At 39.9% G+C, this 24,435-nt stretch overlaps 1 protein-coding gene across 3 annotated transcripts in view; it reads left to right on the forward strand.

The window, feature by feature from the left end:
- The window catches only part of SGCD (sarcoglycan delta), a 355,893-nt gene that overhangs the window by 228,202 nt on the left and 103,256 nt on the right, over positions 1 to 24,435 (forward strand). For all 3 annotated transcript variants that reach the window (XM_030504746.1, XM_030504744.1, XM_030504745.1), the window contains exon 4: positions 19,840 to 19,941. In XM_030504746.1, the coding sequence (XP_030360606.1) occupies positions 19,840 to 19,941 (102 nt within the window). The remainder of the gene's footprint in view (positions 1 to 19,839; positions 19,942 to 24,435) is intronic.

Raw genomic sequence — 24,435 nt, forward strand, 5'->3', positions numbered from 1 at the left:
GATATCGCATGCAAATAATCAATAGTAGTCACAGTACTAGCAGGGTCTATTGAATTGTCTTCAAGGGCCTTCTCTACTTGTCTCTGCAAACTGAATTAGCAAGATCGTTTCACTAACCTTTTGTTAGTGGAAGCTGCCTACCCAATTATATGTATATTCATTAGCTCTGGTATGATTTCATTAACCGATGTACATTAAATGTCTGTTAAGCAACTTGTGCTTATGTTCTTAGACAGGCAATGATGCGTCTTCTGGTAAGCATATTTATTAGCTCATTGGTCTGGATAAACTGGTTTTTATTTATATTTTCAATTTGTCACTATTTGTGAACTGTACCAGCTGAAGGATGAATGTGAAAAGGTAATTAAACTGGTTTGGTTCAATTATTTTTTGTTTCAACTGTCTCTCTGAGCCAGGCAAATGAGCACTAATGAATGAAGCCACATGATTAAAACATCTGTCACTGTCCTACCAGGTCAATTGAAAGCTTAGACTGGCTGCGCACTCTGAATGCGACGATTGCTATGGAAAGCCAAATAAGCCAGAGTTAATGTTCTTCTAATCCTTTGCCTGTTGACTTGACAGTGACGGGTAGCAAACACGCACCAATGAGCAGTAATGAAGTCACATTTAGATTGGTTCAGCACAGGTTTTTCAAGCTAATTAGGTAGACAAAAATGTTAATTTAATCAAAGGAACATGTACTCATTAAAGAAGGTGCGTAAGATAACTGAAGTAGAGAATTAGCTCAGTCAAGAGGTAGACTATAGCTCCTGACTAAATTGTCCAGATTATAAAAAGGATGATGTATTTATGCACAATTTCGTTCTTTTTCTTTTTTAAAAGGTACAAATCCATTCTTTGTCTCTGGGAGTCAGTGGATTTACATCAGGAATCAAAACTGTTTCCCTGTAGTCGTGTACATTAGCTGGGGGTGTGTTAGGACTCAGATAGAGAAAGCAGAGAGTGAACGAGATGTTCATTCTTGCATTCCAGATGGCATAAACCACATTACCACGTTATTGCTCAAATGAGTTCATTAGCTTCTTACTTCATTGGACTTTATTTAGCAGCGATGTAGCATGTCTGTGTCTGATTTTGCTCGGTCTTCCCTGCGACATGACTAATGTGCAAGTCACAGACGGAACAATTTTGTTTGTACTATAACCCTGATGGAGATGTGTTGAGTGTTCTTTAGAGGAGGTCAGGAAAAAGCAACAAATAAAGATTTTCAACCATTAAGGGAAATACAGTGCAAAGTGTCTTACCCTATCTGATTGTATCTCATCTAAACCCAATAGAAAGGAAAGATTACTCTCTAAGATTACTGGGCTAAAATATTGTATTAGAGTTCTATAATAATAATTTTAACTTTCCCCTGCCCCATACACAATTTAGATTTGGATTTATACAAGAAATGTGATTGACAGTTTATCTTACAAGATTTAGACCTTTTGGGTTCATTCTGAATATGGCCCTTATCCTGAAACCCCTTGCCTGCCTTGAGCTCTCTCCATCCTTCCACACAGAGAAGATGATGCTGATTGATTCAGCATTTCCCAGAACATGATAGTGTCGGTAATTGTACAAAGACACAACATGGCCCATGAGAAGAACATGTAGGAACAACAGACATAGAGGCTGTCTCAGTGTTCCACAGAGCCAATTCTGAGGAATTGGGCAGAGCAAATATTATTTAGATATTTAAAACATAAATATTTTAAATAATTCTATCTAATTAACATGTGTAGTGGTTTAGATGAAAGAATAATTATCACCTAGTACAGTGATAGGGTATATTTGTGGTATTTCTTTTAATGGCTGGGAGGTTTTTGTCTTATTCCTTCTAGCAGGATAGAGAGTGTTCAGTGGGTGTTATGGGTCAATCCTATATTTCTATATAGGATGTCTTGTTGGGAAGATGTCTGTAGAGAAAGAATATCGGCATGTGCTGGCATACATGGGTTAATTTGCTTAATAACATAATTTTCAGTGTAATCGTTGATGGGTCTATTTTAATTCTTTTAATGTTCGTTGTGTTGTGAATCAAAGTTAACAATTATCCTTTTTATTTTTTTGTTTGTTTGTTTAATCCATGGTTTCTGGGATGGGTCTTGTAAGGCGGCAGATGGCAGAAAGGAAATTGAGGTAGAAATTAGGGTTTCTTGTTATAACTAACAGTTTTTATGTTTTGTAATAGAGTTTTCATCTCTGTGATTAAACAGTGCAAACAGTTTTCATTAGCATCTAAATTTAATATAATTTTCAGGAACATGCAAGTTCTGGTAAGTGAAGACGAAGATTGGTATTGATCTAACAATGAAGGAAGAAACAATTTAAATGCTGAAAGTTAAATTTGGGAGAAATTAAGATGAAGCTTTTTAATTTGGGATAAATGAATCAACAGCATGTGTGACTTTGTTTGGAAATGTAAATTTTGTTTTTAAATGCTTAGGAATAAATTACCCTGCAGCTGTACCGTGAGGTATTAGCAGAGCCCATGCAATTGAGAAATGTGGGCAAAGCAGTTCTGGAGAGACGTCTGAAGGAATCCAAACTGAGTTCTTTCTTCATGTAGTGAATATACAGATGTTTTGAGCCCATCACAGTATGTGGTCCTTTTATTTTTGCCTGATCAAGCTCAGCTGTTTTTTTGTGAGGGCCTGGTTTTCAGGCAGTGGTTATGTGGTCTGTTTTAAAAATCCAGATCCTCTGGATGTTTTGTGTTTGCAGCCTCCACATTTGAAGCATCAAGTCCTAGTCATCTTTGAAAATCTTTTTGGATTAAGAAGGAAGATACGATGTTGAGAAAGGAAATATTAACTAATTGCTTGAGTTTTAACCAAAGGCACCTAAATAATTTTGTACATTTGACTGTAACTCCAGATGCTTTGCAGGTTGATCTGTGTGCTGTATGTCGCATGTGGGAGCTGAATCTGTGGTATTGGGATACCCTCAGTGTCTCACTTGGGGGAAGTTAATGGAATTTTTTTCCCCTAGGAACTGCATGAAGCGGTCTTCTAAACGGGGAGGAAGATGTGTACTGCATGGCTTTTGGGCTCTGACAATGGGGATTGGCTTTTCCTTTCTTTTTTAAGGGATTGGACACTGAAAAGGTATTCCTAAGACCGGTGTCATTTAGAACCTGCTTCCCAAGGTGCTGTCATGGAGCAGAGAAAGTGCTCGTTGGCCATGTAGACCTTGGAAAATGTTCTGTTCTATGATTCTGTTATTAGACGTTGGCAAGAGCTGATCCTGATGGGAGTCTTGTATCAAATTCAGTCGCTATTGCGTTTGGCTGCTTTAATAGTGCTAACCATATGGCATGCAGCTCAGCACAGCCCTGTTGAGGCCTCTCCTTGGCTTGGCTTTTCCACTTGGCACCAGAGGTGCCATAATTCATTCCTGGGGAGGAGGAAGGGGGAAGAAAGTAAGTTGGCTTAAAGGCAGTCCTAGGATCAATGGCATTGGGACGTCAGCAGGTGTAAGAGATAAAACATGGCCTTGATGACTGATGCTTATCCTAGGGTGATTGTTAGATGGGGAGCTGTTGGGATGGGATTCCCTCCTCACATCTTCAGCCCACATCAGGAGAAACTTTAGGGTGTCACTTGGATATAACAACTGTAAGAGTTCCCAGTTATTCTTTGTTCACCTGATACAAGTGCCCAGGAAGGGCTCCATTGGTTTCAGGAGGACATGCTGGGAAGAATCCAGGAGGACTAGGAAACTGTTGCCCACAGAGTTTTGGTCAGTATATTGTGGGCCGTACAGGGTGGAAGTGAAAGCTAAGGGGGACATGTGCTTCTAAGACACCCAGGAGATGGGTATAATCTGCCCAAAGAAGTGGTAGAGTCCTCATCCCTGGAGGTATTTAAAAGATGTGTAGATGTGGCACTTAGGGACATGGTTTAGTGGTGGACTTGGCAGTGTTAGGTTTGCAGTTGAATTTGATCTTAAAGGTCTTTTCCAACCTAAATGATTCTATGATTCTGTTTTGAGTAGAAATATGTTTAAATGGCATTCACCAATTTTAAAAACATTTATTGCTACAGCTTCATCGTCAGTCTTATTTCTAGTTCTTTTTTTCTTACTTTCATGTAGGGATTATATTAAATTTTTGAAAATAATTTTACACTAGTTCTTTTTGTATGAATTTGCACCCTGAGGCCATTTCCTTAACTTCTGTCTTCTTTTTAAATACTGTGAAAGTATTGATCACTTTCATTCTTTCAGATGCATTTCAATATTGCAGAAGGATGCCAGCATATTGCTCATTCGCTGGTGTGCTGTACTATTAAAAAGCTTTAGTTTCTTGCTGTGATGACTGTCTGAGATCGTTGTCAATTGTTCCTAGCTATTGTTTATCAGAATTGCTGTAGCTTGTGAAAAGAAAGGCTTTGGCCATGCTGTCTCTCTGTTAGCAGGAGCCAAAAAATCAAAACACATGAAATGATAAAGTACCTTTTTGAAATTTCTACAAAAAGACTCTGGAAAAAAGTCTTGAAAACATTTGAAAATGAAGAGAAAGAATGCTCAAATTTACAAAACATCTGCCATCATATGAATGTCATTCTGAGATAATCAGCTCAAATATATGCTGTTCTTCCCATCTAAACAAATAAGTTATATAAAAAGAATGATGGCAGGAAGCATCTTTGGCCAAGTGCTGTATTAATAGTATTAGTGCAAGTGTGCTTTATAGCAAGGAAGAAATGTTATCACTCCAATCACCTAGACAGAAGAGTTGAAAAAATCCTAGTAAGAAACAATTTAAGCGTAACTGCAAAGTTATTATTTCAAAACTAGGTGTTCTCAATTGCCAACAATACACGGTATGGCTTAATTAACAGTTGAAGTACCTGAAATCTCTAGGGGGTCTGTCTGCACTAGTGTTTAGGGACATACTATAACTCAAGGTAATTGAATAGCAATTAACTTGAGTTAATGAACGTGCATTCTTGAGTAGACATGCAACAGTTAATGGATCAGCCCAGAATGAACCACAATTAAGCGCACACCCATTTGTTTTGCTGAACAAGCATCTACTGAATGTCCTCACTAGAATATATAAGGCCGTTAATTAACTTGAATTAATAGGCATTCATCTCTACTCCCATCCCAACTGAAAGACACTCTATAGATAATCCTTGGATGTCTTATGGCTAAGACAATTAAAGATATTACCTCTATTAACCATGGCAGAAGCTTTTGTTAACTATGGGTCTTTAAAACAATATAGGCAATAAACAGGAGTTTGAAGTCTATGAAGTGGAATTCATGTTACATTAGTGAACTAATTGAACTAATATGGAGGCTTGCTTTCATCAAAATTTCAGATAATATGGAGGAGAAAGCCTATTTCAGCAATGCCATACACACAGTCTCCTTCGGCGTAGTGTCAGCTTGTTGCAGAGGTGAATGCTTGAACACCCGAGGCCATTAACCAGTAAGTCAGGTCTGCATTTGTCAGCTGAAAGAGAACCTTATTGTCAAATATTTTCTGTTTGTTCAGAAAATAAAAGTCAGTTTTATGCCAAAATTCCTTGAGTGATTGTAGGGACAGATAAGATGTTTCTTGGAACTTGAAGAACACAAATATTTGAACACAGTCCCAAATAAAGCTAGAAGCCAAAACATGGACAGCTCACAGATTTAAGTGACTCCTTTTGAAAGATTTATAGGGAGATTAACAAGACACTAATAACGTACAAAGTCAATATCCCGGGTTTAAAAAGCAAAGGTATAAGTTGCTTGCATTATCCAAAAGTTAAGTAAACAAAATTCTGTTTTTCAATGATTGAGGAATCTCTGCTTTACTTTAACAAACAAGAAGTTCTTTCAAAAAACCAGCATAAGAGTCTGCAGAAAAAAGGAATCATTAAAAGATCAGTTGCTATGCAGGCAAAGCAATTACTTTTAACAATATAGCAAAGCGGAGTTCGGTTCATTCAGTGTGAATGAAAAACTGCTGCAAGATTCCTCTACAAGTTTGGTACACCTACAGACCTGTCTTGTTTGTTCAACTATGGCTGCATTTATTCTTCATAACTCTTTTTAAGGAAAACGTAGTTTCACTGGAAAAGGACAGTGGGTAATGAAACAATGACAAGCGACCTGCGGGAAATGCAGTAGCTGAAGGCTCATATGGGTAAATTTGTACTGTACAATGCAGTTTTGTGTAGGGAGCCACAAGGTCACTTATTTAGAGCTCAGTGAAGTGTTGCACGAACAGAGTTTTAGTGCTGCTTCTGCCAGCTCCTGCACCTTAGGTATCTCAGTGTGGCACTGGGCAGTGCCATGCAGGTGTACCCATGTTGGATTTGGAGGAGCACGTTCCCTTGGCAAGGGTTGGCAAGGCTGCCTGCGTGGTCTGCAGGTGAGATCTATGGAAAAATTGAAGGTTTGGAGATCCTGAGCACTGTTGAGCTCAGTGCACATGCTGGAGCAGCAGCATCACCCTTCCCACCCATCACCCAACCCCATCCCTTCCTCCAGTGCCCTTTGTCCAGGCCCTTGGGATATGTGCTCCAAATTCATCCTGGAGCACCTGAGAGCCCTCTGTGGCCATGGGGCAAGTGTACCAGGGGTCCATGAGAGGACCAGCTTGGACACACACCATTCAAAACTTCTGCAGAGCTGCTGTGGCCAATTCCGGCTAAAAGAGGTTTGGACTCTGATCATGTTGAGCCATGGATTATGGTGAGAAAAAAATATTAGCAGAGAGTCTTCTTTCATGTCACAATAAACAAAGCAGTCCTTAGGTGACAGAGTTGGGTTCAAGGTGACTCAGGTACTCCTTGGTACACCCTTGGTAATTTAAACTGTTCAAAATCGGCAAAGATGAAGGCTCTGAACTAATTTCTGTGAACGCAATTAATGTGTTTCATTTCAGTTACCTATATGTCACTAAGGGAGCTGTCTTGAAAGAGACAAATTAATGACTATTAAGAATTCTATACCCTGCTATTTTATCTGTTTATTAATGTTACTTTCCATCGCTTCTCCAGAAATACTTAGTCTGGTGTGTAACAAGCGAAACTATTATTATCTTAACTTACATAAGATTTTCTTCCCCCATGATAGTGATTGAGAAGGGAAGAAAAAAGAACCTTTAGCAGGACTTTAACAAACTCATTGCACAGCTTCAGAGTAGATGTGTGATATACCTGTATTGCAGAAGCAGTGCAGAGCTGCCGAAGAATAGAAAGAGGTGACCAAGCTGAGACAAAACAAAAATACTGAGATCAGGACAATGCTGAGTCAGGGATTGGTTTGAGTCAGAGAGAGAGATTTTGGGTTTGGCTTTCCATAGCTTTATTGTAAATTTCAATATTTCTATTAAATACTGGCCCTAGGCACATCAGTAAGCTTTGAAAATACAGGTTGTTAAATGAGTTTGCAGCTGAATCCCAATTTTCTTTCTGTTTATCTTTTTTAAGTAGCAGAAATACTCCCTGTGTCTATATAATTAGTGTTTTAATGTTTGTTTTCCTTCCGTTGAGTCTGCCTTTTGAGATATTTCTTTAGTTCTTTCATCATTTCACAGAAATTAAAATTCTGCTCAAAATAACTCAAACTTATCCTGAAGTTACATCCAAAGGTTTTTCAGCTCCCAAAAAGGTCTTTTCAAGCTTAGTCTTACATAAGGTCTTTAAAGTTACAAAGAGTTCCACTGCTGCTTTTTAAGAATTCTGGGGTTTTTTCTATTTTAATTTGAAAAGGATATTGTTGACCACTAGCAAATAGTTAAATAGGGGTTTTTTATATAATAGAAATATCCTGTACTTAGACAATGTCTTGTATTTTAACAAATTCTAGGACTTCTGACAAAGTCTTGCAACATTTTGATCTGCAGCATTTGCTGCTTGTGTTTGGTAATAGATGTTGGAAATAAACATTATGACATAATCTTTAAGCATTTGAGGAATAAACATGGTTTTCTAAGGCTTGTCTCCTACAGCCTACAGAAGCTTGGAAAACTAAAGAAAGAAATTTATGATTTATTTGATGGATTGAGCAGCAAACATCCCATGGCAGTGTATTTGTGTGAGATGGACCCATTCCCTGCGTTAGAAATCTTGGATATTATTCAAGCATTACTTAGAAAGACACAGTGTGTTGCACTGATTGCCAAGGCTTCTGAAGTCTTTAAGGCCCCACTAAGAACTGAAAGAAAAAAAATTCAATTTCTCTAATAAACCTCAAGTGAGAAAATAGCCATGATCTGTAGCTATAAACTATACATTTGTTATAGTGTCAGCAAAGACAGACTTGAATAACCAATTAGAATAATAAAATATAACACTTGTGTGAGTACCTCTTCCTTGATAGCAACTCACTGACCACACTTACTGTAGTTACTCTCATTAATATTCCCATTTGAGAAAGATATTTATATGTGCGATATTTTACCCAAGTGTAAGGTATCCGACAGCTAGCATTGAGTAATACATTCAAAAGCATATCACCAGCAATCCGTCTCAATTCCTCGTTCATTACCTTTGCAACTTTCTAGCAGTTCTGTCAATAAGATACTGCTTCTAGCAGTGTGGCTTTATTCTTACATTAATAGCCCAAATTTATCATAAGGTTCTAAATTTCCTCCAGTCACCAGCGTGTCTAGTTGAGCCATTTAAGCTCCCTAAAACTACATTCTTTATCTGTAGCCTGGGAAAAATTTTTTTTGCCCTATATCCCTGAGTGTTTTGAGATTAAATTTACTAAAGTTGTCAAGTAGGTCAGTGATGAAAGCAAAACAAGAGAGAGAAATGTTGTTTAGGGTTTAGGTGAATAGTAAGGGGAGGAGGGACCAGTGATGCAGAGCTCCTGCCTCTGTGTCCCTTTTCAGAGATGCCGATGGGCAGCCTCGGTGTGGAGAGGGACAGAAATCCATGGCTTCAGGCAGTCTGAAGGTAGGCTCTGGATGCTCAGCCAAAAGGAAATAAAAATGTTAGTCTCTGCGGTTTTTGCTCTATGCTTTGTGTTCTTTTAAGGGATAAAAATTCCTTCTTGAGCGTTTTTGGTCTCTAACCAAGTGCAGCGGTTTGCAATTATGTGTCATTATCCCCTGGTGGTTCTTCTTTCAGATAGAAAATTCTTATCCAGGCAGTAACAAACACAGGCTGCCAAAATGGCCAAAAAGCTGTAAAAAAAGTCTAGGTTGCCTTCAGAGCCCTGCCTGGACCATGATGGAGAGACCCTCTTGCTGTCTCTGAGCCAGCCTGACTCTGCCTGCAAAAGGCTGTGTGGAGAAGCATACCAATGCACTTCCAACCAGCAGTGCTCACTGATCGAAATCACTTCACTGAGCTCATTATTTTAACATTATTTTAATGTAGCCTGATCCTGTCTACCATCACCCCACGTGCTGCAATCTGTGTGCAAGCGTGCCAAGCACGCAGGGCTGCCCCATGGGACTAGACAGCAGCTCCAAGCAAGGGCTGCATCCTCCTGCTGTGACTTGTTTGTTTATTTGCTTTGAAAAGTTCTTGTGGAGCATAACCAAACCTTGCTGACACCCCTGGAGTATATGTGTTTAAATTGATGGCTTCTTGCACTCTGCTCACCCTTGCTCGTTCGGCCAGGCTGGAGGCAGTAGGCATCGCTTCTTACTTGTGCTGGTGTTGCTGCAAAACTATGCCTGGGAGCAGCTCATATCCAAAATGCAGCCTGGCAGAAGATTCGAAGGTGTTTCACAATAAAGGAAATCCAGATCTGAGACACTTAGTATTTATTTTGAAAGATTTCATTATTTAGATGAGCTTGGTGCTAGTGAAAAAGATGACAAAAGCTGAGCTGAGGTTGCACACAGCGGCTAAATAAATAAATAAATTTTCAGCTTATGAGTCACTTAATTTGTTCCTGCTAGTGTCATGTTTTAAAAAAGGAGCAGCAGAAGAAAGAAATGCTAATAGCCCCAAATAAGGCATATTGCTGTAATGAGGTGACACACAGAGCTATGTTCTCTAAAGGCCAAAGCGCAGTAGGAGCAATCACTTCCCTGTGACTTTAAGACTCTCTGTTTAAAAGTACTTAAAAAAAGGTGCTGTGTGTTCCTCTGTTGTGGTTTGCTGATGGCAGTTGTATGTTTTTGCATGTGATTCTTGGCTGTTTCACATAACCAGCTGACTTTCACACACATAATATTGTGCTCCTGACTTCCAAGAGAATCTCTTGGCATCTGGCACAAGTCCCCTATGACTCAGTAAGCACCCACTCAATAAATAATTTGAAATTAAAAACACCCCACGCATGAGTTCTGGATATGGAAAAAATGCCATTTTGTCTTTATTTTCCTCAAAAAGTAAACAGTAGGAGAATTATCTCAATGTTTTCCAATTCCTTCTCAGCTCAAGAAGTATAAACTGCTACGATGATAATTTTGGAATCCTATCAAGAAGCGCTGTCTTGCAGGATGCTTCTGGACTTGGGTTGATAACTAGCAAGCTCCTTGTTCCCTTGCTGTGTAATCATCATAATTTTTATTCTGGTAAATACTTTTGAATGTGCACTAAAAAGTTGTGAGGAAGACGGGGCATTAAGCATAATGCATCTTCTGGCAAGGAGGCAGAGAAATGCAAACCACAGGGAGAAGAGAGAGAATCTGAAGTCTGAATTGTTAGCATTTGAAAGCTGCTAAAATTAACCTGTTGTTTCTTAGGAGCAGGATATATATAGTTTCTTAGCTGCAGTGCTGTGACACAACAAGGTGATGGAGAGAAACCTTGGGAGCTCTTCCTTTAATGCAGCTTTCTTGTGTGTGTTGGTGAGTGCCCGACTTTGTGCCTCAGTTTCCCCTAAGAGTGTGCTCATGAGCATGCACACAGAATAATGTGTGCCATGCATGGGTGTGAGAGCATATATAAGGTGTGTTAGATGGCTGTGTTAGCTCTGATGCTAAATACTTTTGGGCTGAGAGTTTGGGGAGGAGTAAACGATGGCAAGTGATGAAACTGCTGCTTATCCTCTGGTCCTCCACAGCTGTTCAAGGGCAGCAACAGCCCATCACGAAGCACCAGGGAAAACTGTGAGGACTTGGTTGCTTTTGGCTCTGCATCCATCCCCCCAACAAGGCACAATGGGTGCAGGCTGGGGTTTCCTCTACATGGGCTGTGACCTGCAGCTTTACAGCCATAGGCATTTTGCAAAGCCCTCCATTTCCTACCTCTTTGCTCTAGGGCCAGATTCCAGGTAGTTGTAAATTGGTGAAGCTATTAGAAACTAGTAGATGCACTCCATACCTCTGATCTCATTCTTTTCCCACCATTTGCCCTGCCAAGGGACCCTAAACATACACATATGTTTTCCTCCATGAATAATTATTTGCTGGTAATTGTTCAAAAAGCAATAGAAGCAGCCTCTTTCGGAGCAGCGCTTTCGGTTCTCTCTTTTCTTTGCTGTCCCCAGAGCCTCCCTTGCTAACAACAATGTCATATACACACTGCAGATAAGTCTGGAAGACAGTTTAAATTATTTTTCAGGATATTCTGATAGAGGAAGAGCAAAACCATATATTTTTATGACAAATACAGCTATAAAAATTCTGTGGTGGTTCCTTAGCCATGAGGGCAGCTTCTTAACAAGGAGGCTATGGATTCCTCTTAACACAGAGAATTTAATTTTAAAGCAAATTCCTTTTTACCAACCTGTGTAAATAAATTGAATGTGCCCAATCTCCTGTCTCTTACTGAAAGTATGAGTCTTGATTAAAAAGAAAAAAAAAAGAAATCAGTGAAATAGTCCCTAAAGCCACTTTACATTGGTATAGTTAAAATCATGGTTTGGAAATATATTTTATTTCATGATAGCTGTTTATTGTTTTGCCTGGCAACCCATTTGTTTTCTGCTGGAATACTGAGGTCTATGTTTATACCAGTTATCTATAGGCATCCAGCAAAGATACCTAAGTCACCTTGGAGGAACTGCACAGCAGCTGGGAAGAAGCACTTCCAGGGAGTAATTTGGGTGCTATGTGGACTCCATTGCCATTTTCTCTCCCCTGACCGCAGAGGTAGCACAGGGTGATTACCTTCCAAATGCAGGCTCGTCAGTTAAATGCCTAATATTAGCTGAATTCAGGCTCAGAAGTGATTAATTAGGGTGCATTGAATATATTCCTCCCCATCCACCCTGTTTTCTCCTGGCTTTTGGAAATAGAGGAGATAATAGTGGAGAAGTGTAAATGAAGCAACTGAAAATACGGATTTGCATCAGGATTATAGTACCTTCAGAGGCTCATGTTGCCATAGCAGTGAGTATATAATGCAGGTGTGGTGGGTTTTGAGGTCAGTGCATTCAGCAGGCACCTCCTCCAAGTTCCCTGTAGCCTGTAAATCAGCCTGCCAAGATGGGATCATCAAATATGCCTTATAGAAGGGAAGTATGAGAGTAGACACAGCTCTGCTGGGTCTCTCTCTACCTGTGTTTCTATTTCTGGTATCTTGAGTGTTGGTGCGGATCTTGAACAGGGGTTTGAACCCCCAGTGTATAAGCATGAGCCTTATTTCTTTGAAAAGACCTGGTATTATGCTCTAATTAGTGCCCCTGAGCTGTTTTGGCATGTTCACATCAGGCAAAAATGACCTAATAATTGGCCTCGTTTCAAGAGCTCGTCTTCAGAAAAGCTGCATGAGACTTTGTACTTGCCCTTTCACTGTCAGGCCTTAATCTGCCACTTTATTGCAGGGCAGGGGGAATTGCTAGATACTGGATTAGTCAGAAAAATCTTACTTTAGAGTGTAAGTACCAAACACAAAAGGGATCCACTAAGATAGAGAAAGGAAAAATAATCTTCCTTCTCCCTGCAAACTTCTTCCAACAATATAAAGATGAGTGAGTTCAATTCAGCCTTGGAGTAACCTGGAGGAGCGATGCACAGAGGATGTCATGTCCAAGATCTTTAGAGTTTAAAAAGAAAAGGTGTTTATTCTCTCCTTCATTCAGTGATTAAGAGACTACCATAATTCAGGAGTGTTAGGCCACAATTTATAAAACCTGTTTCTGCAACCTCTGCAACAGTGAATTTATGTGCTGATTGTATTATTAAATAGCTGCATTAGAAGAGTACTTGTTCCTACAATTATAAGAATCTTTTTTCCTACTTCTGAGTGAGCACAGATTTCAGCAGGATGGGACTTTTGCCTTCTAGTTAGCATAATTATGGTAATGAGCTAGGCTAAAAAGATGGAAAATTCAAGGGACACGTTTGGAATATATGTTAATGGTAAGATGTGAAACCTTACTATTTGTGTTGGAGCAAAAAAGCGGAAAAATGCTCAAAAGAACATGGCTCATTTTATAATGCTTCAGTGCCAAAGTGCTCCATAACAGAGTGTTGGGAGGCGTAAAAGGCAAATTTCGATCTGTTCCCTGCTGTATCAATGGAAAGGGAAATTATTACCCTAGAGAGGAATTCTGCACATGATAGTGGTGTTATAGTAATGATGTTGGGATTCATAATCATTTCCCCAAAAGGTTTGATAATCTTTTTGCTGCAAAAATGTACTCTCAAGTGGAGAGGCTTATTTCATAGAAATCCTGGTTTTGTTGTGCCACACATGATCATACTTTGAGTAAACTCACTAGCAGTTTGCTTTGGAAAGAAATACCTCTTGTCCAAAGTAGTTCCAGCAATATGCAGTAAATCCAGAGCTGAGCTTTCTTCAAGCTCTGGCTGAATGATTTGTTTAGAATTTATTCCAACACTACTTTGGAATTGTTTCAAGGGATGGGATTTAGTTGCTTTGGTCAGTTGTAACTTATTTGAAACAGTAATTGGCAAACCACATTTGATCCCGTTCTTCCTGCTTCTTAAAACTTTTCTCCTTAACTTCCACTAAAGCTGATGCATAAATTTCTTCTGCTTTATACCACAGCTTCATAGGGCTCCTTGAGCAATCTTCGGAATAAATGGCATTGGCTCTGGTGAGCACTAGGTCAGTATGGAAGGAATAAATGGAGGGGAAAGGCGCTATGGGAACATGCATGTGGAAGGCATCCCTAACACCGTCGTGGCTTATGAGTCTGACAGGAATGAAATCAAGATTTTCTGCATTACAGCTCATTGCTGTAAGTGTGAGATGTCCTCTCAGTTCTTGTGCTCTCTGCGTTGTATCCCCTCTTCTCATCTTCTGCCTCTTTTTCTGCAGTCATGCAGAGGAACTTACAGAAACAGGAGTTACCACTGGAAAAGAAGGCCTCTGAGCTTTACATAGGCTTGGTTTGGGCTGGATTTTACATTAACCATAATGGTCTGCAGGCAATTTCCTCCACTTGCACATAATTCCTTTGTAAGTTTGCAGCTTGTAGCTATCACAAATGACTTGACACCTGTGGAAGGAACTAAAAGTGCCTACATAGCTCATACCACTTTAACAGCAGCTTCTAGGGGTCATTTACCAGTGGGTGACTCCCACAGCTGGCCTCTACTCATTCAACTCCATGTCTCCCTGTGACTGATTACTGCAGCACCAGAGATTATACATAGGTGTCTTCTCACAGGCATGAGCTTCTGCAGGGAGCAGCGAGTTAGCTGCTTGCTAGTCTTGCAATTTATAACGTTGATTTTGTGTAAGGACTTTAGCTGTGCTTCATCTGGTCTCCCTCCTTCCCTGGAGAGTGCATATATACTGTCTCACAGTGATGCAAGATGTTTTGAGTCACCTTCCTTCACCCACTGATGTCTCAGCACAGCCATCGTACGCTGAGACATCTACCTACCACACACAGTGAAAACACTACCAGTAAGACATCTGACAGGGACATCTGAGATCAAAATAGGCAAAAGAAGAGGGAGACGAATGCCATTTGTGGACATAGTGCAATTCAAAGCATAAGCATGTATCTCTGCATACAGGATGTGATCATATATACTGTGTAACACTCTGCTGGCTTGTTTTTCTCTACTGTCTGCACAAACCTGAGCCTGTATGTGAGGTCTCAAAACAAGGTCTTCTGTCAGAGGAAGAAGCTGTAACGCATTCCTTTCCTTGGAGTGTATGTTGCTCTGGACTGTGCTGTGTAACCAGCTTTAACTTAATAGGGCTGGTGCTGGGATCTTTATTGAGCTGACAAATTAACTGAAGAAAATGAGGAGAAGGAGGGAGGGCAGATCCTGTTGGGGCAAGTAGGTGTTTGAGGCTGTGAAGAACTGGCAATGATGCGTATCTGTACAGACCTTCCTTAAATCTGGGGAATCTGGAAACATTTAATATCAAGTCAGAGGTAGAAGAAGAGCACAGAAATCTTCCCAGTGGGGGAAGTAAAAACCAGGTCACTTGCATTTGTTATTTTTCTTTTTTTCTAACTTTGGATGTATTGAGCTGTGTAATAACTTGCACATGTCTGGAAGTGATGCAGAGCACAGCGATCAATAATACAAGCAATGATAATCAGGTGTTTCAGCTATCTGACATGAGCAGTCTCCAAAAGTAATTCTCTCCCACAGGACATTGCCAAACATAACTTCAGTTTATTCCTAGTAAAAAAAGTAAATGTTTACCTGCTGTGCAGAGACTAACTGGGAAGGGGTGGAGGTGCAGGAAAAAGCATGTGGAAACTACCCGTGCCTGTGGTGGCCAGCAGACAGCTGGAGATCTGTTTCCTTAGAAGGACCTCAGTAAACAGCCAATTTGCCTCTATGTTCAGAAATGCCAGGAGAACGGAGGGAGCACAGAGAAGTGTGAGGCTGAGCTTAATGTTTGTAAGGAACAAAGCATTCTGACACGAAAGACTACAGTGAATACATGTTACTACCACCTTGATTCTTGACTAGGTTAAGCTGTGTCATGAGCTCAGCCTGATCTAATAAATGAATGGCAGATTGCACTGTTCCTATGTGTAGGCAGTCCAGACTGGTGTGGCTAATACCACTTCCAGGTATTTATACCACAGCTATTACATGTCGCTGGTTAGGTTAGCTGTTTTTTTCTTATTCTGTTAACTGAATCTCCCTGCTACCAGCCATACAATTTAGAAAAGAAAATAAAGTAATACACAACTGCTAGAAAGGAAAACAAAAAGAAGCTAGACTTTACTCACATGTGTAGCCACACTGCTGACCAAAAGACAGAGAGGAGCCTTGGTGATCAGATAGCAGCAATGCTGAGCTATTCTCCTAACACTAACACCATCATTTGTAATTGGTTGTAAAACTGAATTGCTTCTCAAGCTACTGCAAAAAAAATCCCTCCTCACTCAGCATCACCAAAGTGACATTTATGTTACTTGGGATTTTTCCATTGCTATCCCTTTTCAACACAGAGCAGTCAGCAATAGCACATAAATTTTTATGCCTACCCATTACAAGGCATTGCATAAAAAGAGAGAGGGTGTAGATGATAAAATTAATGTGAAAGTTTTCACCATGTCCTACCAAAAAGCCAAATAATTCAAAGCAGATGGTAAAGGAGCGGTCCCAACTTCTGTGCCTCCTGTTTGGAGCTTGCCTCCTGGACACTCTCACAAAGCTGGCTTGTGCCTGCACAATGAAGTCATTCGCTCGCTGCTGAGCCATCTACTAATAAAAAGGGGAGAACAAAGATTGTTAGATGTCAGTGTATCAAATAATCGATACTGCTTCCCCCCCCCCCCCCCCCCTTTATTCACAAGCAATAGAGTGGCAGATAAGGATATAAACCAATCATAGACACAATGTTTAATACAAACTCGTGGTCTCTGTCACTCTGGGCAGCTTTCAGCTGCATTTTATAGGTCATGGTTCATGAAATTTCTCAGGAACTTTCATATATATTCTCTGTAGCAGAATATGACATTTATTTATTACTAGACCATATAATTTAGGGAGAATGAAGATGCTTTATCCACAACAATATGTGAGGTAGTCTTTCATACAATGATTTCTCTCTAATGTATCTGTATTTGGGGGTTTCTATATAATTCCACAAGCTGTTTGTTTATTTCTAATGGGAAATAATAAATAAATATGATTTAATAATGATGGTCCTATATGAGGCCAGGATGCCAGTTAACTTTAAACTCAAATTACAACCTTTGCTTGTTTTTTCATCTGCTGACCCAGACTTTCACTGCAAAAAGTTGTCATCTTTAATCTTGAGAAACATGAGCAGCAGAGAGTTAATTGTGGTAAGTCAGTGCTAAGCATTGCATCCCAATCCCAAACACCAGGAAAGTGCAGTTCTTATTAGTTTTGTCAGTCACAGAAGGAGAGGAAGGTGAGTGGGGATCGAAGGTTGAGAAGGATCGAAAGTGAAGAACAGCAGCATGGGGAAGTACCTCTTTTTCTCCAACCCAGGGGTTTTGTATGAGAATGCACCTGCTCCTATGATATATATCAAATGTGTTCTTGCTGTACCTTGTCCCACAGGCTTGATACTTCCTTTGTTCGTAAGACACTACACTCTGGCAAGAACAACCTTCACTTGGCAGGGTACATGCTAGGAACAACATTTCTTGGAACAGCAGAACCTCTGGCAAGTGACCAGTGTCACTGCTGAGATGTACTGTGTCTTTGATTTTTATCCCTCCAAATTCATGCCTTTTGGCAATAGCTCATGCAGATCTGTTTGAGTTAGCCATTCACCTTCAGTGACAGTGATTCTTCTTCCAGTGCTGGAGGTGCACACGCAATGAGAGGAAGAGGAAGTAGACAGATGTTTTATTTTTTGCAGCTGGATTACAAAACATATATCCAAGGCATGTAGTTTTCCTGGATTTTCCTGGTCTTCTCTTGATCGTCTACCCAAGTACATGTCCCTTTGCTCTAAAAACCCTCAAACAACTGCGAGTTAGCTCTTTCGATTTGAACTTCAGTGTTTAAGGACTTGTCTACCATCACGTGAGAAGGCAGCTCAGTCCCTCTCAATGAGTCCCTAAATTGCATGGTGAGATGCTATATGAGAGTCTGTATGGCATGTCCATATTTACAGATCAGTATTTCCTCCAAATTACTACTCCTGCCATCCTGTAGCCTATATGACTCTTGGTTTCAATGTCTCTCTCACTGTAACATGAATCCTGTTATCTGGAAGTTCTGATGTGTGTCCCTCATTGCAATGTCCTCCCCATGCTGAGCTCCAGCTGTTGTAGGTTTTGTGATTATTGTATCCTGCGTTATTGTGGAGTCCTTGGGGCATCATACAGCATCATCCTTCCACTTCTGTAGCTTGGAGAAATGGGGTGGGGGCGAAACAGGTGGAAAGATTCCTTAAGAGATATGTTTGAGGATTGTCGTAGCAGTTCTTGACTACCCAACTCTTGTTCATTTCCCAGGCTTATTTTATACACATGGAGACATAGCTTTTGCTAGCATCAGTCTCAAATCCTGGTGATGTCAGTCAAATTTACGCTAAAAAGTATTCTTCAGATCATCTCTTCATCAGAAAAAAAACAGCTTACCTCAATCCTTGCAGACTTTGGCAATCACCCCGAATCTTAGAAATAATACCTTGAATTTGATGTGGTCTTGGTTATACTCTTACCTGCGCAATTCCCCACCCACACTATGTTTCTTACACATACACCCCTTTCTAAGCAGTTATGGCCTAAATGAACCTAAATCCCTCATCTTTGTAAAAGTTATGACTTTCACAAGTTAAAGGTGAAATATAGTTTCGTCCAATTCTGCTCTCTCCCAATGTATCCATATACCTGTCTTATTGCATAAAAACCATAAGAAAAGCTCATATAAAATTTTGACATGTATTTTGTTTGTTATTATGGTTTGTCAGATGTTTCATTACATGTTGGACACACATAACTAAGCAATTTCTAAAGAAAAGGGACTATTTGCAGTCATCTGCTGGAGGCCTGCAGCCAACGCTTGGTGCCATTTGTCAAGCAGATTTTTGCCATGGAAGTGCAGGAAGTGGTGGAGACTGGGGAGAGGGTCAGGACTGATAGCTGCAACTATGAAATCCAGATGAGGAGAGGACAGAAATGCATATTACACCAGTTAATGCCTGGCCAGCGGACTTCACAATGGTTGGTTGAAGGGCATGGGGATGACTTAAGAGGCCCAAACATTTGGATATAAAGGTTCAGGTTGCTGGGATGTTCTTGGGCTGTGCAAGAGCAGAGCAAGAGCTCCAATCCTGAGCTGGTCATTGTTGGAGAAAAAAGACAGGAGTTAGCCCAAGACAGGAGAGCAGTCTGTTGGAAAGATATTCCTGTTGTATCATTGCTTCTCCCACAGCAAATATTTGCATAAATATATATTCCAGTAAAGCTGTCTAGCATCTTAACAATGTCAAAACCACAAGAAAGACTGTGAGACTTGAAACTAATCAACAGGTTTCCACATTATTTTGCTCTAAGGGCTGATAGCCATAAAGAAATCCCACCAAAGAGTCCATGCTTTGCAGAGATTTCCCCAAATAACAGGGGTCAAGTTCCCTCCCACATTTTATTGCAATACTCCTACATAGTCAAACCTTATTTTGTCGGTTCAGTGGAATTAATCACATATTCTCTATATGGAATTCAGTAGAATTAATCACATAGCCTTTATATGGATTTGCTGTGAATGAGAAGTTATATTAATATACGGTCAGCCGGTGAATATTACAGTTAGCAGTTTCCTGTTAACACAGAGCATTGCTCATCTCTTTGAGTAGAGATGACTAGCTTAAAAGAACATCTTTCATTTGTGTAAATGGTTTACTGGGGGGCATTGGAGATTGTTCTGAATAGAATACTTTTTCACAGAAACAGAGCTAAAAGGATAACGCAAGTAATTGCATTCAGTAGTGCCTCCCAGTACTTTACATATATGGAAAAAAAAATCGGCTATTGGCAGCCTGGTGATTTTAGTAATTGTAACTAATGGGGTTGTTTTGCTTCTTTTTGTCTGTGTTTTAGGATGGAATGGGGAACCTGAGAATCACAGAAAAAGGTCTAAAGCTTGAAGGAGATTCAGAATTCTTGAAACCTCTCTACGCCAAAGAAATCCGGTCAAGACCAGTAAGTTGTTGGGAAAAGAATAAGCACATTTCTATAGCACGAACTGTAAGAAACCATGAAGTGGCGAAGTGGTGTGTTTGTTGGATAAATTACTTAGGCCACTCTATACAAATGTAATTTGGGGAGTGAGACTGCAGGTGTCCTTTGAGGACTTCATCTGGACACTATATCCTCTGGGCATTGCAAAGTTGATGTATGTGGGTTTAGTTTGTGCAAGCCACACTTAAAATGCTTCCAGCACCACTGAGGTTTCAGATTGTCCTTTTGTCTCCTTTCAAGATAAATGACAAACAACCCTCAACTGAGAGACCTAATATTTCCGAGATAGAAGCATGTCAGGCGGTCGTGAAATCCAGCTCATGTTTAACTAGTTACTCCTTTTCTGCAGGGAACAGAGTTGATGCCTTGGCACAAAGGCCTGATCTGTTGTTAGCTGGCACAAGAAGCCTGTATTATGTGCTCAGTCCTATTTCATGTTGAGTTTTAAAATTATGTGCAGTTAAAATTCAATGCTGCTAGGAGAGAGACTGCTTGACAGAAGTGGCAAGGTTGTTAACAGCTGAAAATGAGAAAGAACCCAAGTGTGATTGAAATAGCATTTTCATAGGAGCACTTCATTGACTGCCAGTGACTTTTGCTCTTTCAAATGCAATCCTGTTTGTCCTGAGCAGCTTTGAAATAACTGAAACAATTGCAGAGAGTGTCCAGGATCCTTCTCAGAAGGTGTCATCTGTCTTGTTTCCTGATCCAAAGTGTTAATTTGAGTCAGATGCCAACCTTCCATTTTGATAACAATGGCGGATAGCTAATTAAATAAAGTTAACATCCCTTTATCTCAGCATTTCAGTGCTCCTGTAGAAGTTGGAACTTGTAGCATAATCAACACAACAGCCAATAGAATACCCAATTTAATTATTGAAGGTTGTAACCTCTGTAAGATAGCTAGGAATTGATTTGAACATGTATAATTATTTAGGAAGAAAAGTTACTAAGAAAATGTTCATATCTATTAACATTTTCATCCTTGAATTAAAACAGAAGTGCAGAACCTTACATGCCATAGACTTTGTAATGTAAAATGTGTGGGAAGGGTGCAGCACTTGGTTTGATAAATAGACTGACAAACTGATACATACATTTCTTTTTCTCTAATTAGATTGCTTGAAGTAATATTTGATTACTCAGAGAACTGAGAGCCACTTCTTGCTACTGGGGAGTTTACTGTTTTCATATTATCATATTTATCTACATTTTCATATGGCCGAAGGGACAAAAGGTGTCCCCTTCTTGAGGTTATGAAACTAGTTTCCACACCATTGACAGTTTAATGAATGCAAGGAACAAGAAATGTAAAGTAAGGCCTGTGTCTTCCTTCCTTTAGGCCTGTGTCTTCCTTCCTTTATCCCTCCTCCAGAATTATTTTTGCTGTTAGTCAGAGAGGGATCTTGCTGCAAGCCAGAAGTCTGATCTACAGCCTAATGAGTTGGAGCATCCCTTCTGGCTTCAGTAGATGAGTCCTGGAAACTGTATTAACTATATAGTTACATAAACCATGTGTATTGTTTCTCTGACTTCTCAGTGAAGTTAAACTGGCATAGCCTGTGTTGGCTTTCAGGATGCTCACAATAATGCTGGAATTTCTGTTGGGGATGGGGGGCAAAAGGGGCAATCCTATTGATTTCAATCAGCTTCTGCTTTCTTGTGCTGTGTGTGAATTTGGCCTCTTGTAAGCAAATGCAAGGGTTGCAGTGAATCAAAGGATGATAGTTATGGAATATTTAAAAATAGTATTAAATGATCAATGCTTTGTTTTTACAAAGGACAGTAATATGAGGCAGTATTCTCTTGAGGAAAGCATGCTAGTGGTTCCTGAACTTGATGAATATTGCTAAAATAAAGTGCCAAACTCAGCACCCAGTAACAGATGAACATCTATACTAATTCCATAGTAATCCTCTCTGGATTTCCACAAATGTGTAATGTGGCTTTAAATATGCAAAGTGTAACAGAAACAATGTGACAAATAATGTAAAATAAAGAGCATCCCAGAAATAAGCTGACATAAAATATTTTTCGCATGTTTAATGAAACAACTGAAGAGTTGTGTATGGTAATAGAAAATGGTTTTATATAAAGCTCAGAAGACTTTCAGATGCTGGTTATTTATAGAAAACTTTCATAAAAAATCCCAACAAATTGAATTTCACTATCATTCTGTGTAGCAGATGAAGGGGCGTTGGTGCTGCATGGAAAAGGCAGGGGAAGAATTGCTTTTTGTGTGGGTGGCTGCTGTCCCATGACTTTCATGGAGTGGATCTTCCCACTTGTGTGTCTCAGTGCTGGTCCCAACGCTGCCCTGCTGCAGGCAGAGCTGGGCAATCCCTGCCAAAATATCTCCAAAACATGAATTGTGATAATTCTTGAAAGCCTGAATTTGTCACTGGTGCCTCTTCTTCTCTGCTGCATCTCTGAAGTCCCAGGAAGGTGGTAATTAGAATCACACACTTGCTTTCCTAGCAGCTGTGCCTTCTGGTTTAAAGATAGTTTTGGATTTTCCACTTAAAAGTGAGTATTTTTTTCTTTTTTCTTTTCTTTTTTTCCCTCCAAATTAATTTGGCAGGAAGGGAAGAGTGAGGTTTAGAGAGGAGGAAAAGTCCTCAAATGTCATCCCAAGAGACTGGCTGTGTGGGAACCTCTGGATTTCTGTAGTTTGTGCCTTAAGGAGCTCTATCTAGCAGTCACTGCTCCCTTCATCACCTTCTGGACAGACTAGTTGCTTGTAGCTGTGCTCCTTTTGGAAGGTAACTCATTGCAAGGGAAATTACACCCAGAAATGAATCTGTCATACTGTGACATGCAATTGATGACAATCCAACAAAGGCATCTTTTGGGAAGTCCCTTCAAAAATGTTACCAGAGGGATTGGACTGACGTGGTTCAGTCCCATGCTGGAGAAATGGTCATTAAAATCATGAACATCAACTGGCTTCTTAAAGCTGCTTCCAGCCAGTTTCTTTCTGCATCACTGCTGCCTCATGTCTTAGGGATGACACTGCCCAGGTTTGCTTTCCTTTTCTCTTACCCATTCAAGAGTGACACCCCCAAATCCCTCTGTCTTCATGTAATGAGAGTCTCTGTTCCTGTTGTTTCCCCATGCTAATCCTGGCTCAGTAATACTGGGTTTGTAGTGCCCCCTGGATTAGGAGCCTATCTCTAAACATCAGAGATTACAAATGAACCTAACCTTATTACTGCATGAGCCTAAAGTTTATCTGGAGATTAATGAATAGTAACTGTGGTAGCAGTTTTTGCACCCTTGTAGTTTTGTTTTAAATAAATGAGATAGGTGCATTCCCCTTTCCAGGAATGTTCAGAGCATTTTAAACTCCCAGCTGAACATATTGCACACTAAATAATATTTTCCATGCCACTTGCATGGAACATGAACATCTTGCTGTCTTTAATTAAGAAGTTAACTGGACCATGAAGTATTTCCTGTGCAAATAAAAGTGGTTTTTACTTAGTCAAGAAGGTGCATTAGGAATGCTCACGTTTCTTTCCTTGCAGATAAATTATGGAGATTATTAAAAATTGGAAGGTTCATCTATAAACCCATCTGTAGCTCAGCTGCACTGTCACTCTCAAAATGTAGCTGTCTTTCTAACTGTTGTAATTTATTGTGGACTGTCGTATGAACCATCTGCTTGCTTATAAATCAGACAAACTTTGACTGAAAGTTGTACACAGCGGCACAAATTGTTAATTTTATGTGCTGGAAAGCAGTGGCAACGGTTTTGTGGTCTTCAGTCTTCGTTGCCTTAATTTGAATAGAGATATAAAACTGGAAACTTTCCTGCCTTTGTTGAGAGGAGCTGCTAACAAGCAGGTTGCTTGAAACTTACATTGAGCACAGATTTAGCTGTCTTAGTGCAGTTGAAGTGTTTTGAAGCTTGTGACATCCAGGTCTCTAAGTAACTTAAAAGGGGCAAGAGAGAGAACAGGTTAGGTGCATTTTCCATTCCAATAACAACAGAAATAAAATCCTGTGCTGTAATTATACAGGAAAATCAAGTGAATTCTCTCAGGAGCTGTGTGACAGCCAATGAGATGATAATCTCAGCTTTAGGAAGCAGAGAAAGACATTGTCATGATAGGATTAGGATAGTTTTGCCCTTTCAATGTTCATTTCAAGTACATAGAAAAAATAAACCTCAGTTTGTAAATGTTTACACATGGGCTTCAATTTTCTTACCCTGAATCATTTTAAAGACAAGAGTATGGATTTGCCTGGCAAAGATTTTTTGCAGTATAAAGCTCTTAACTGGGGTCCTGCCATTCAGCTCTTGCAGCCTCTCATACTGATGGGTGGGTCTGGAAGCACAGATGGAAACATGGGCACCAACCTCGGTGTCCGTCTTCTGCTATCTGTGGGAGCTCCAAGCTATTCTGTTGTTGCACAGGTATAAGTGATGGCAAAATTCACCAAACAGATTTG

This window comes from Strigops habroptila, chromosome 12 (assembly GCF_004027225.2).
Source record: "Strigops habroptila isolate Jane chromosome 12, bStrHab1.2.pri, whole genome shotgun sequence".
Lineage (NCBI taxonomy): Eukaryota > Metazoa > Chordata > Aves > Psittaciformes > Psittacidae > Strigops > Strigops habroptila.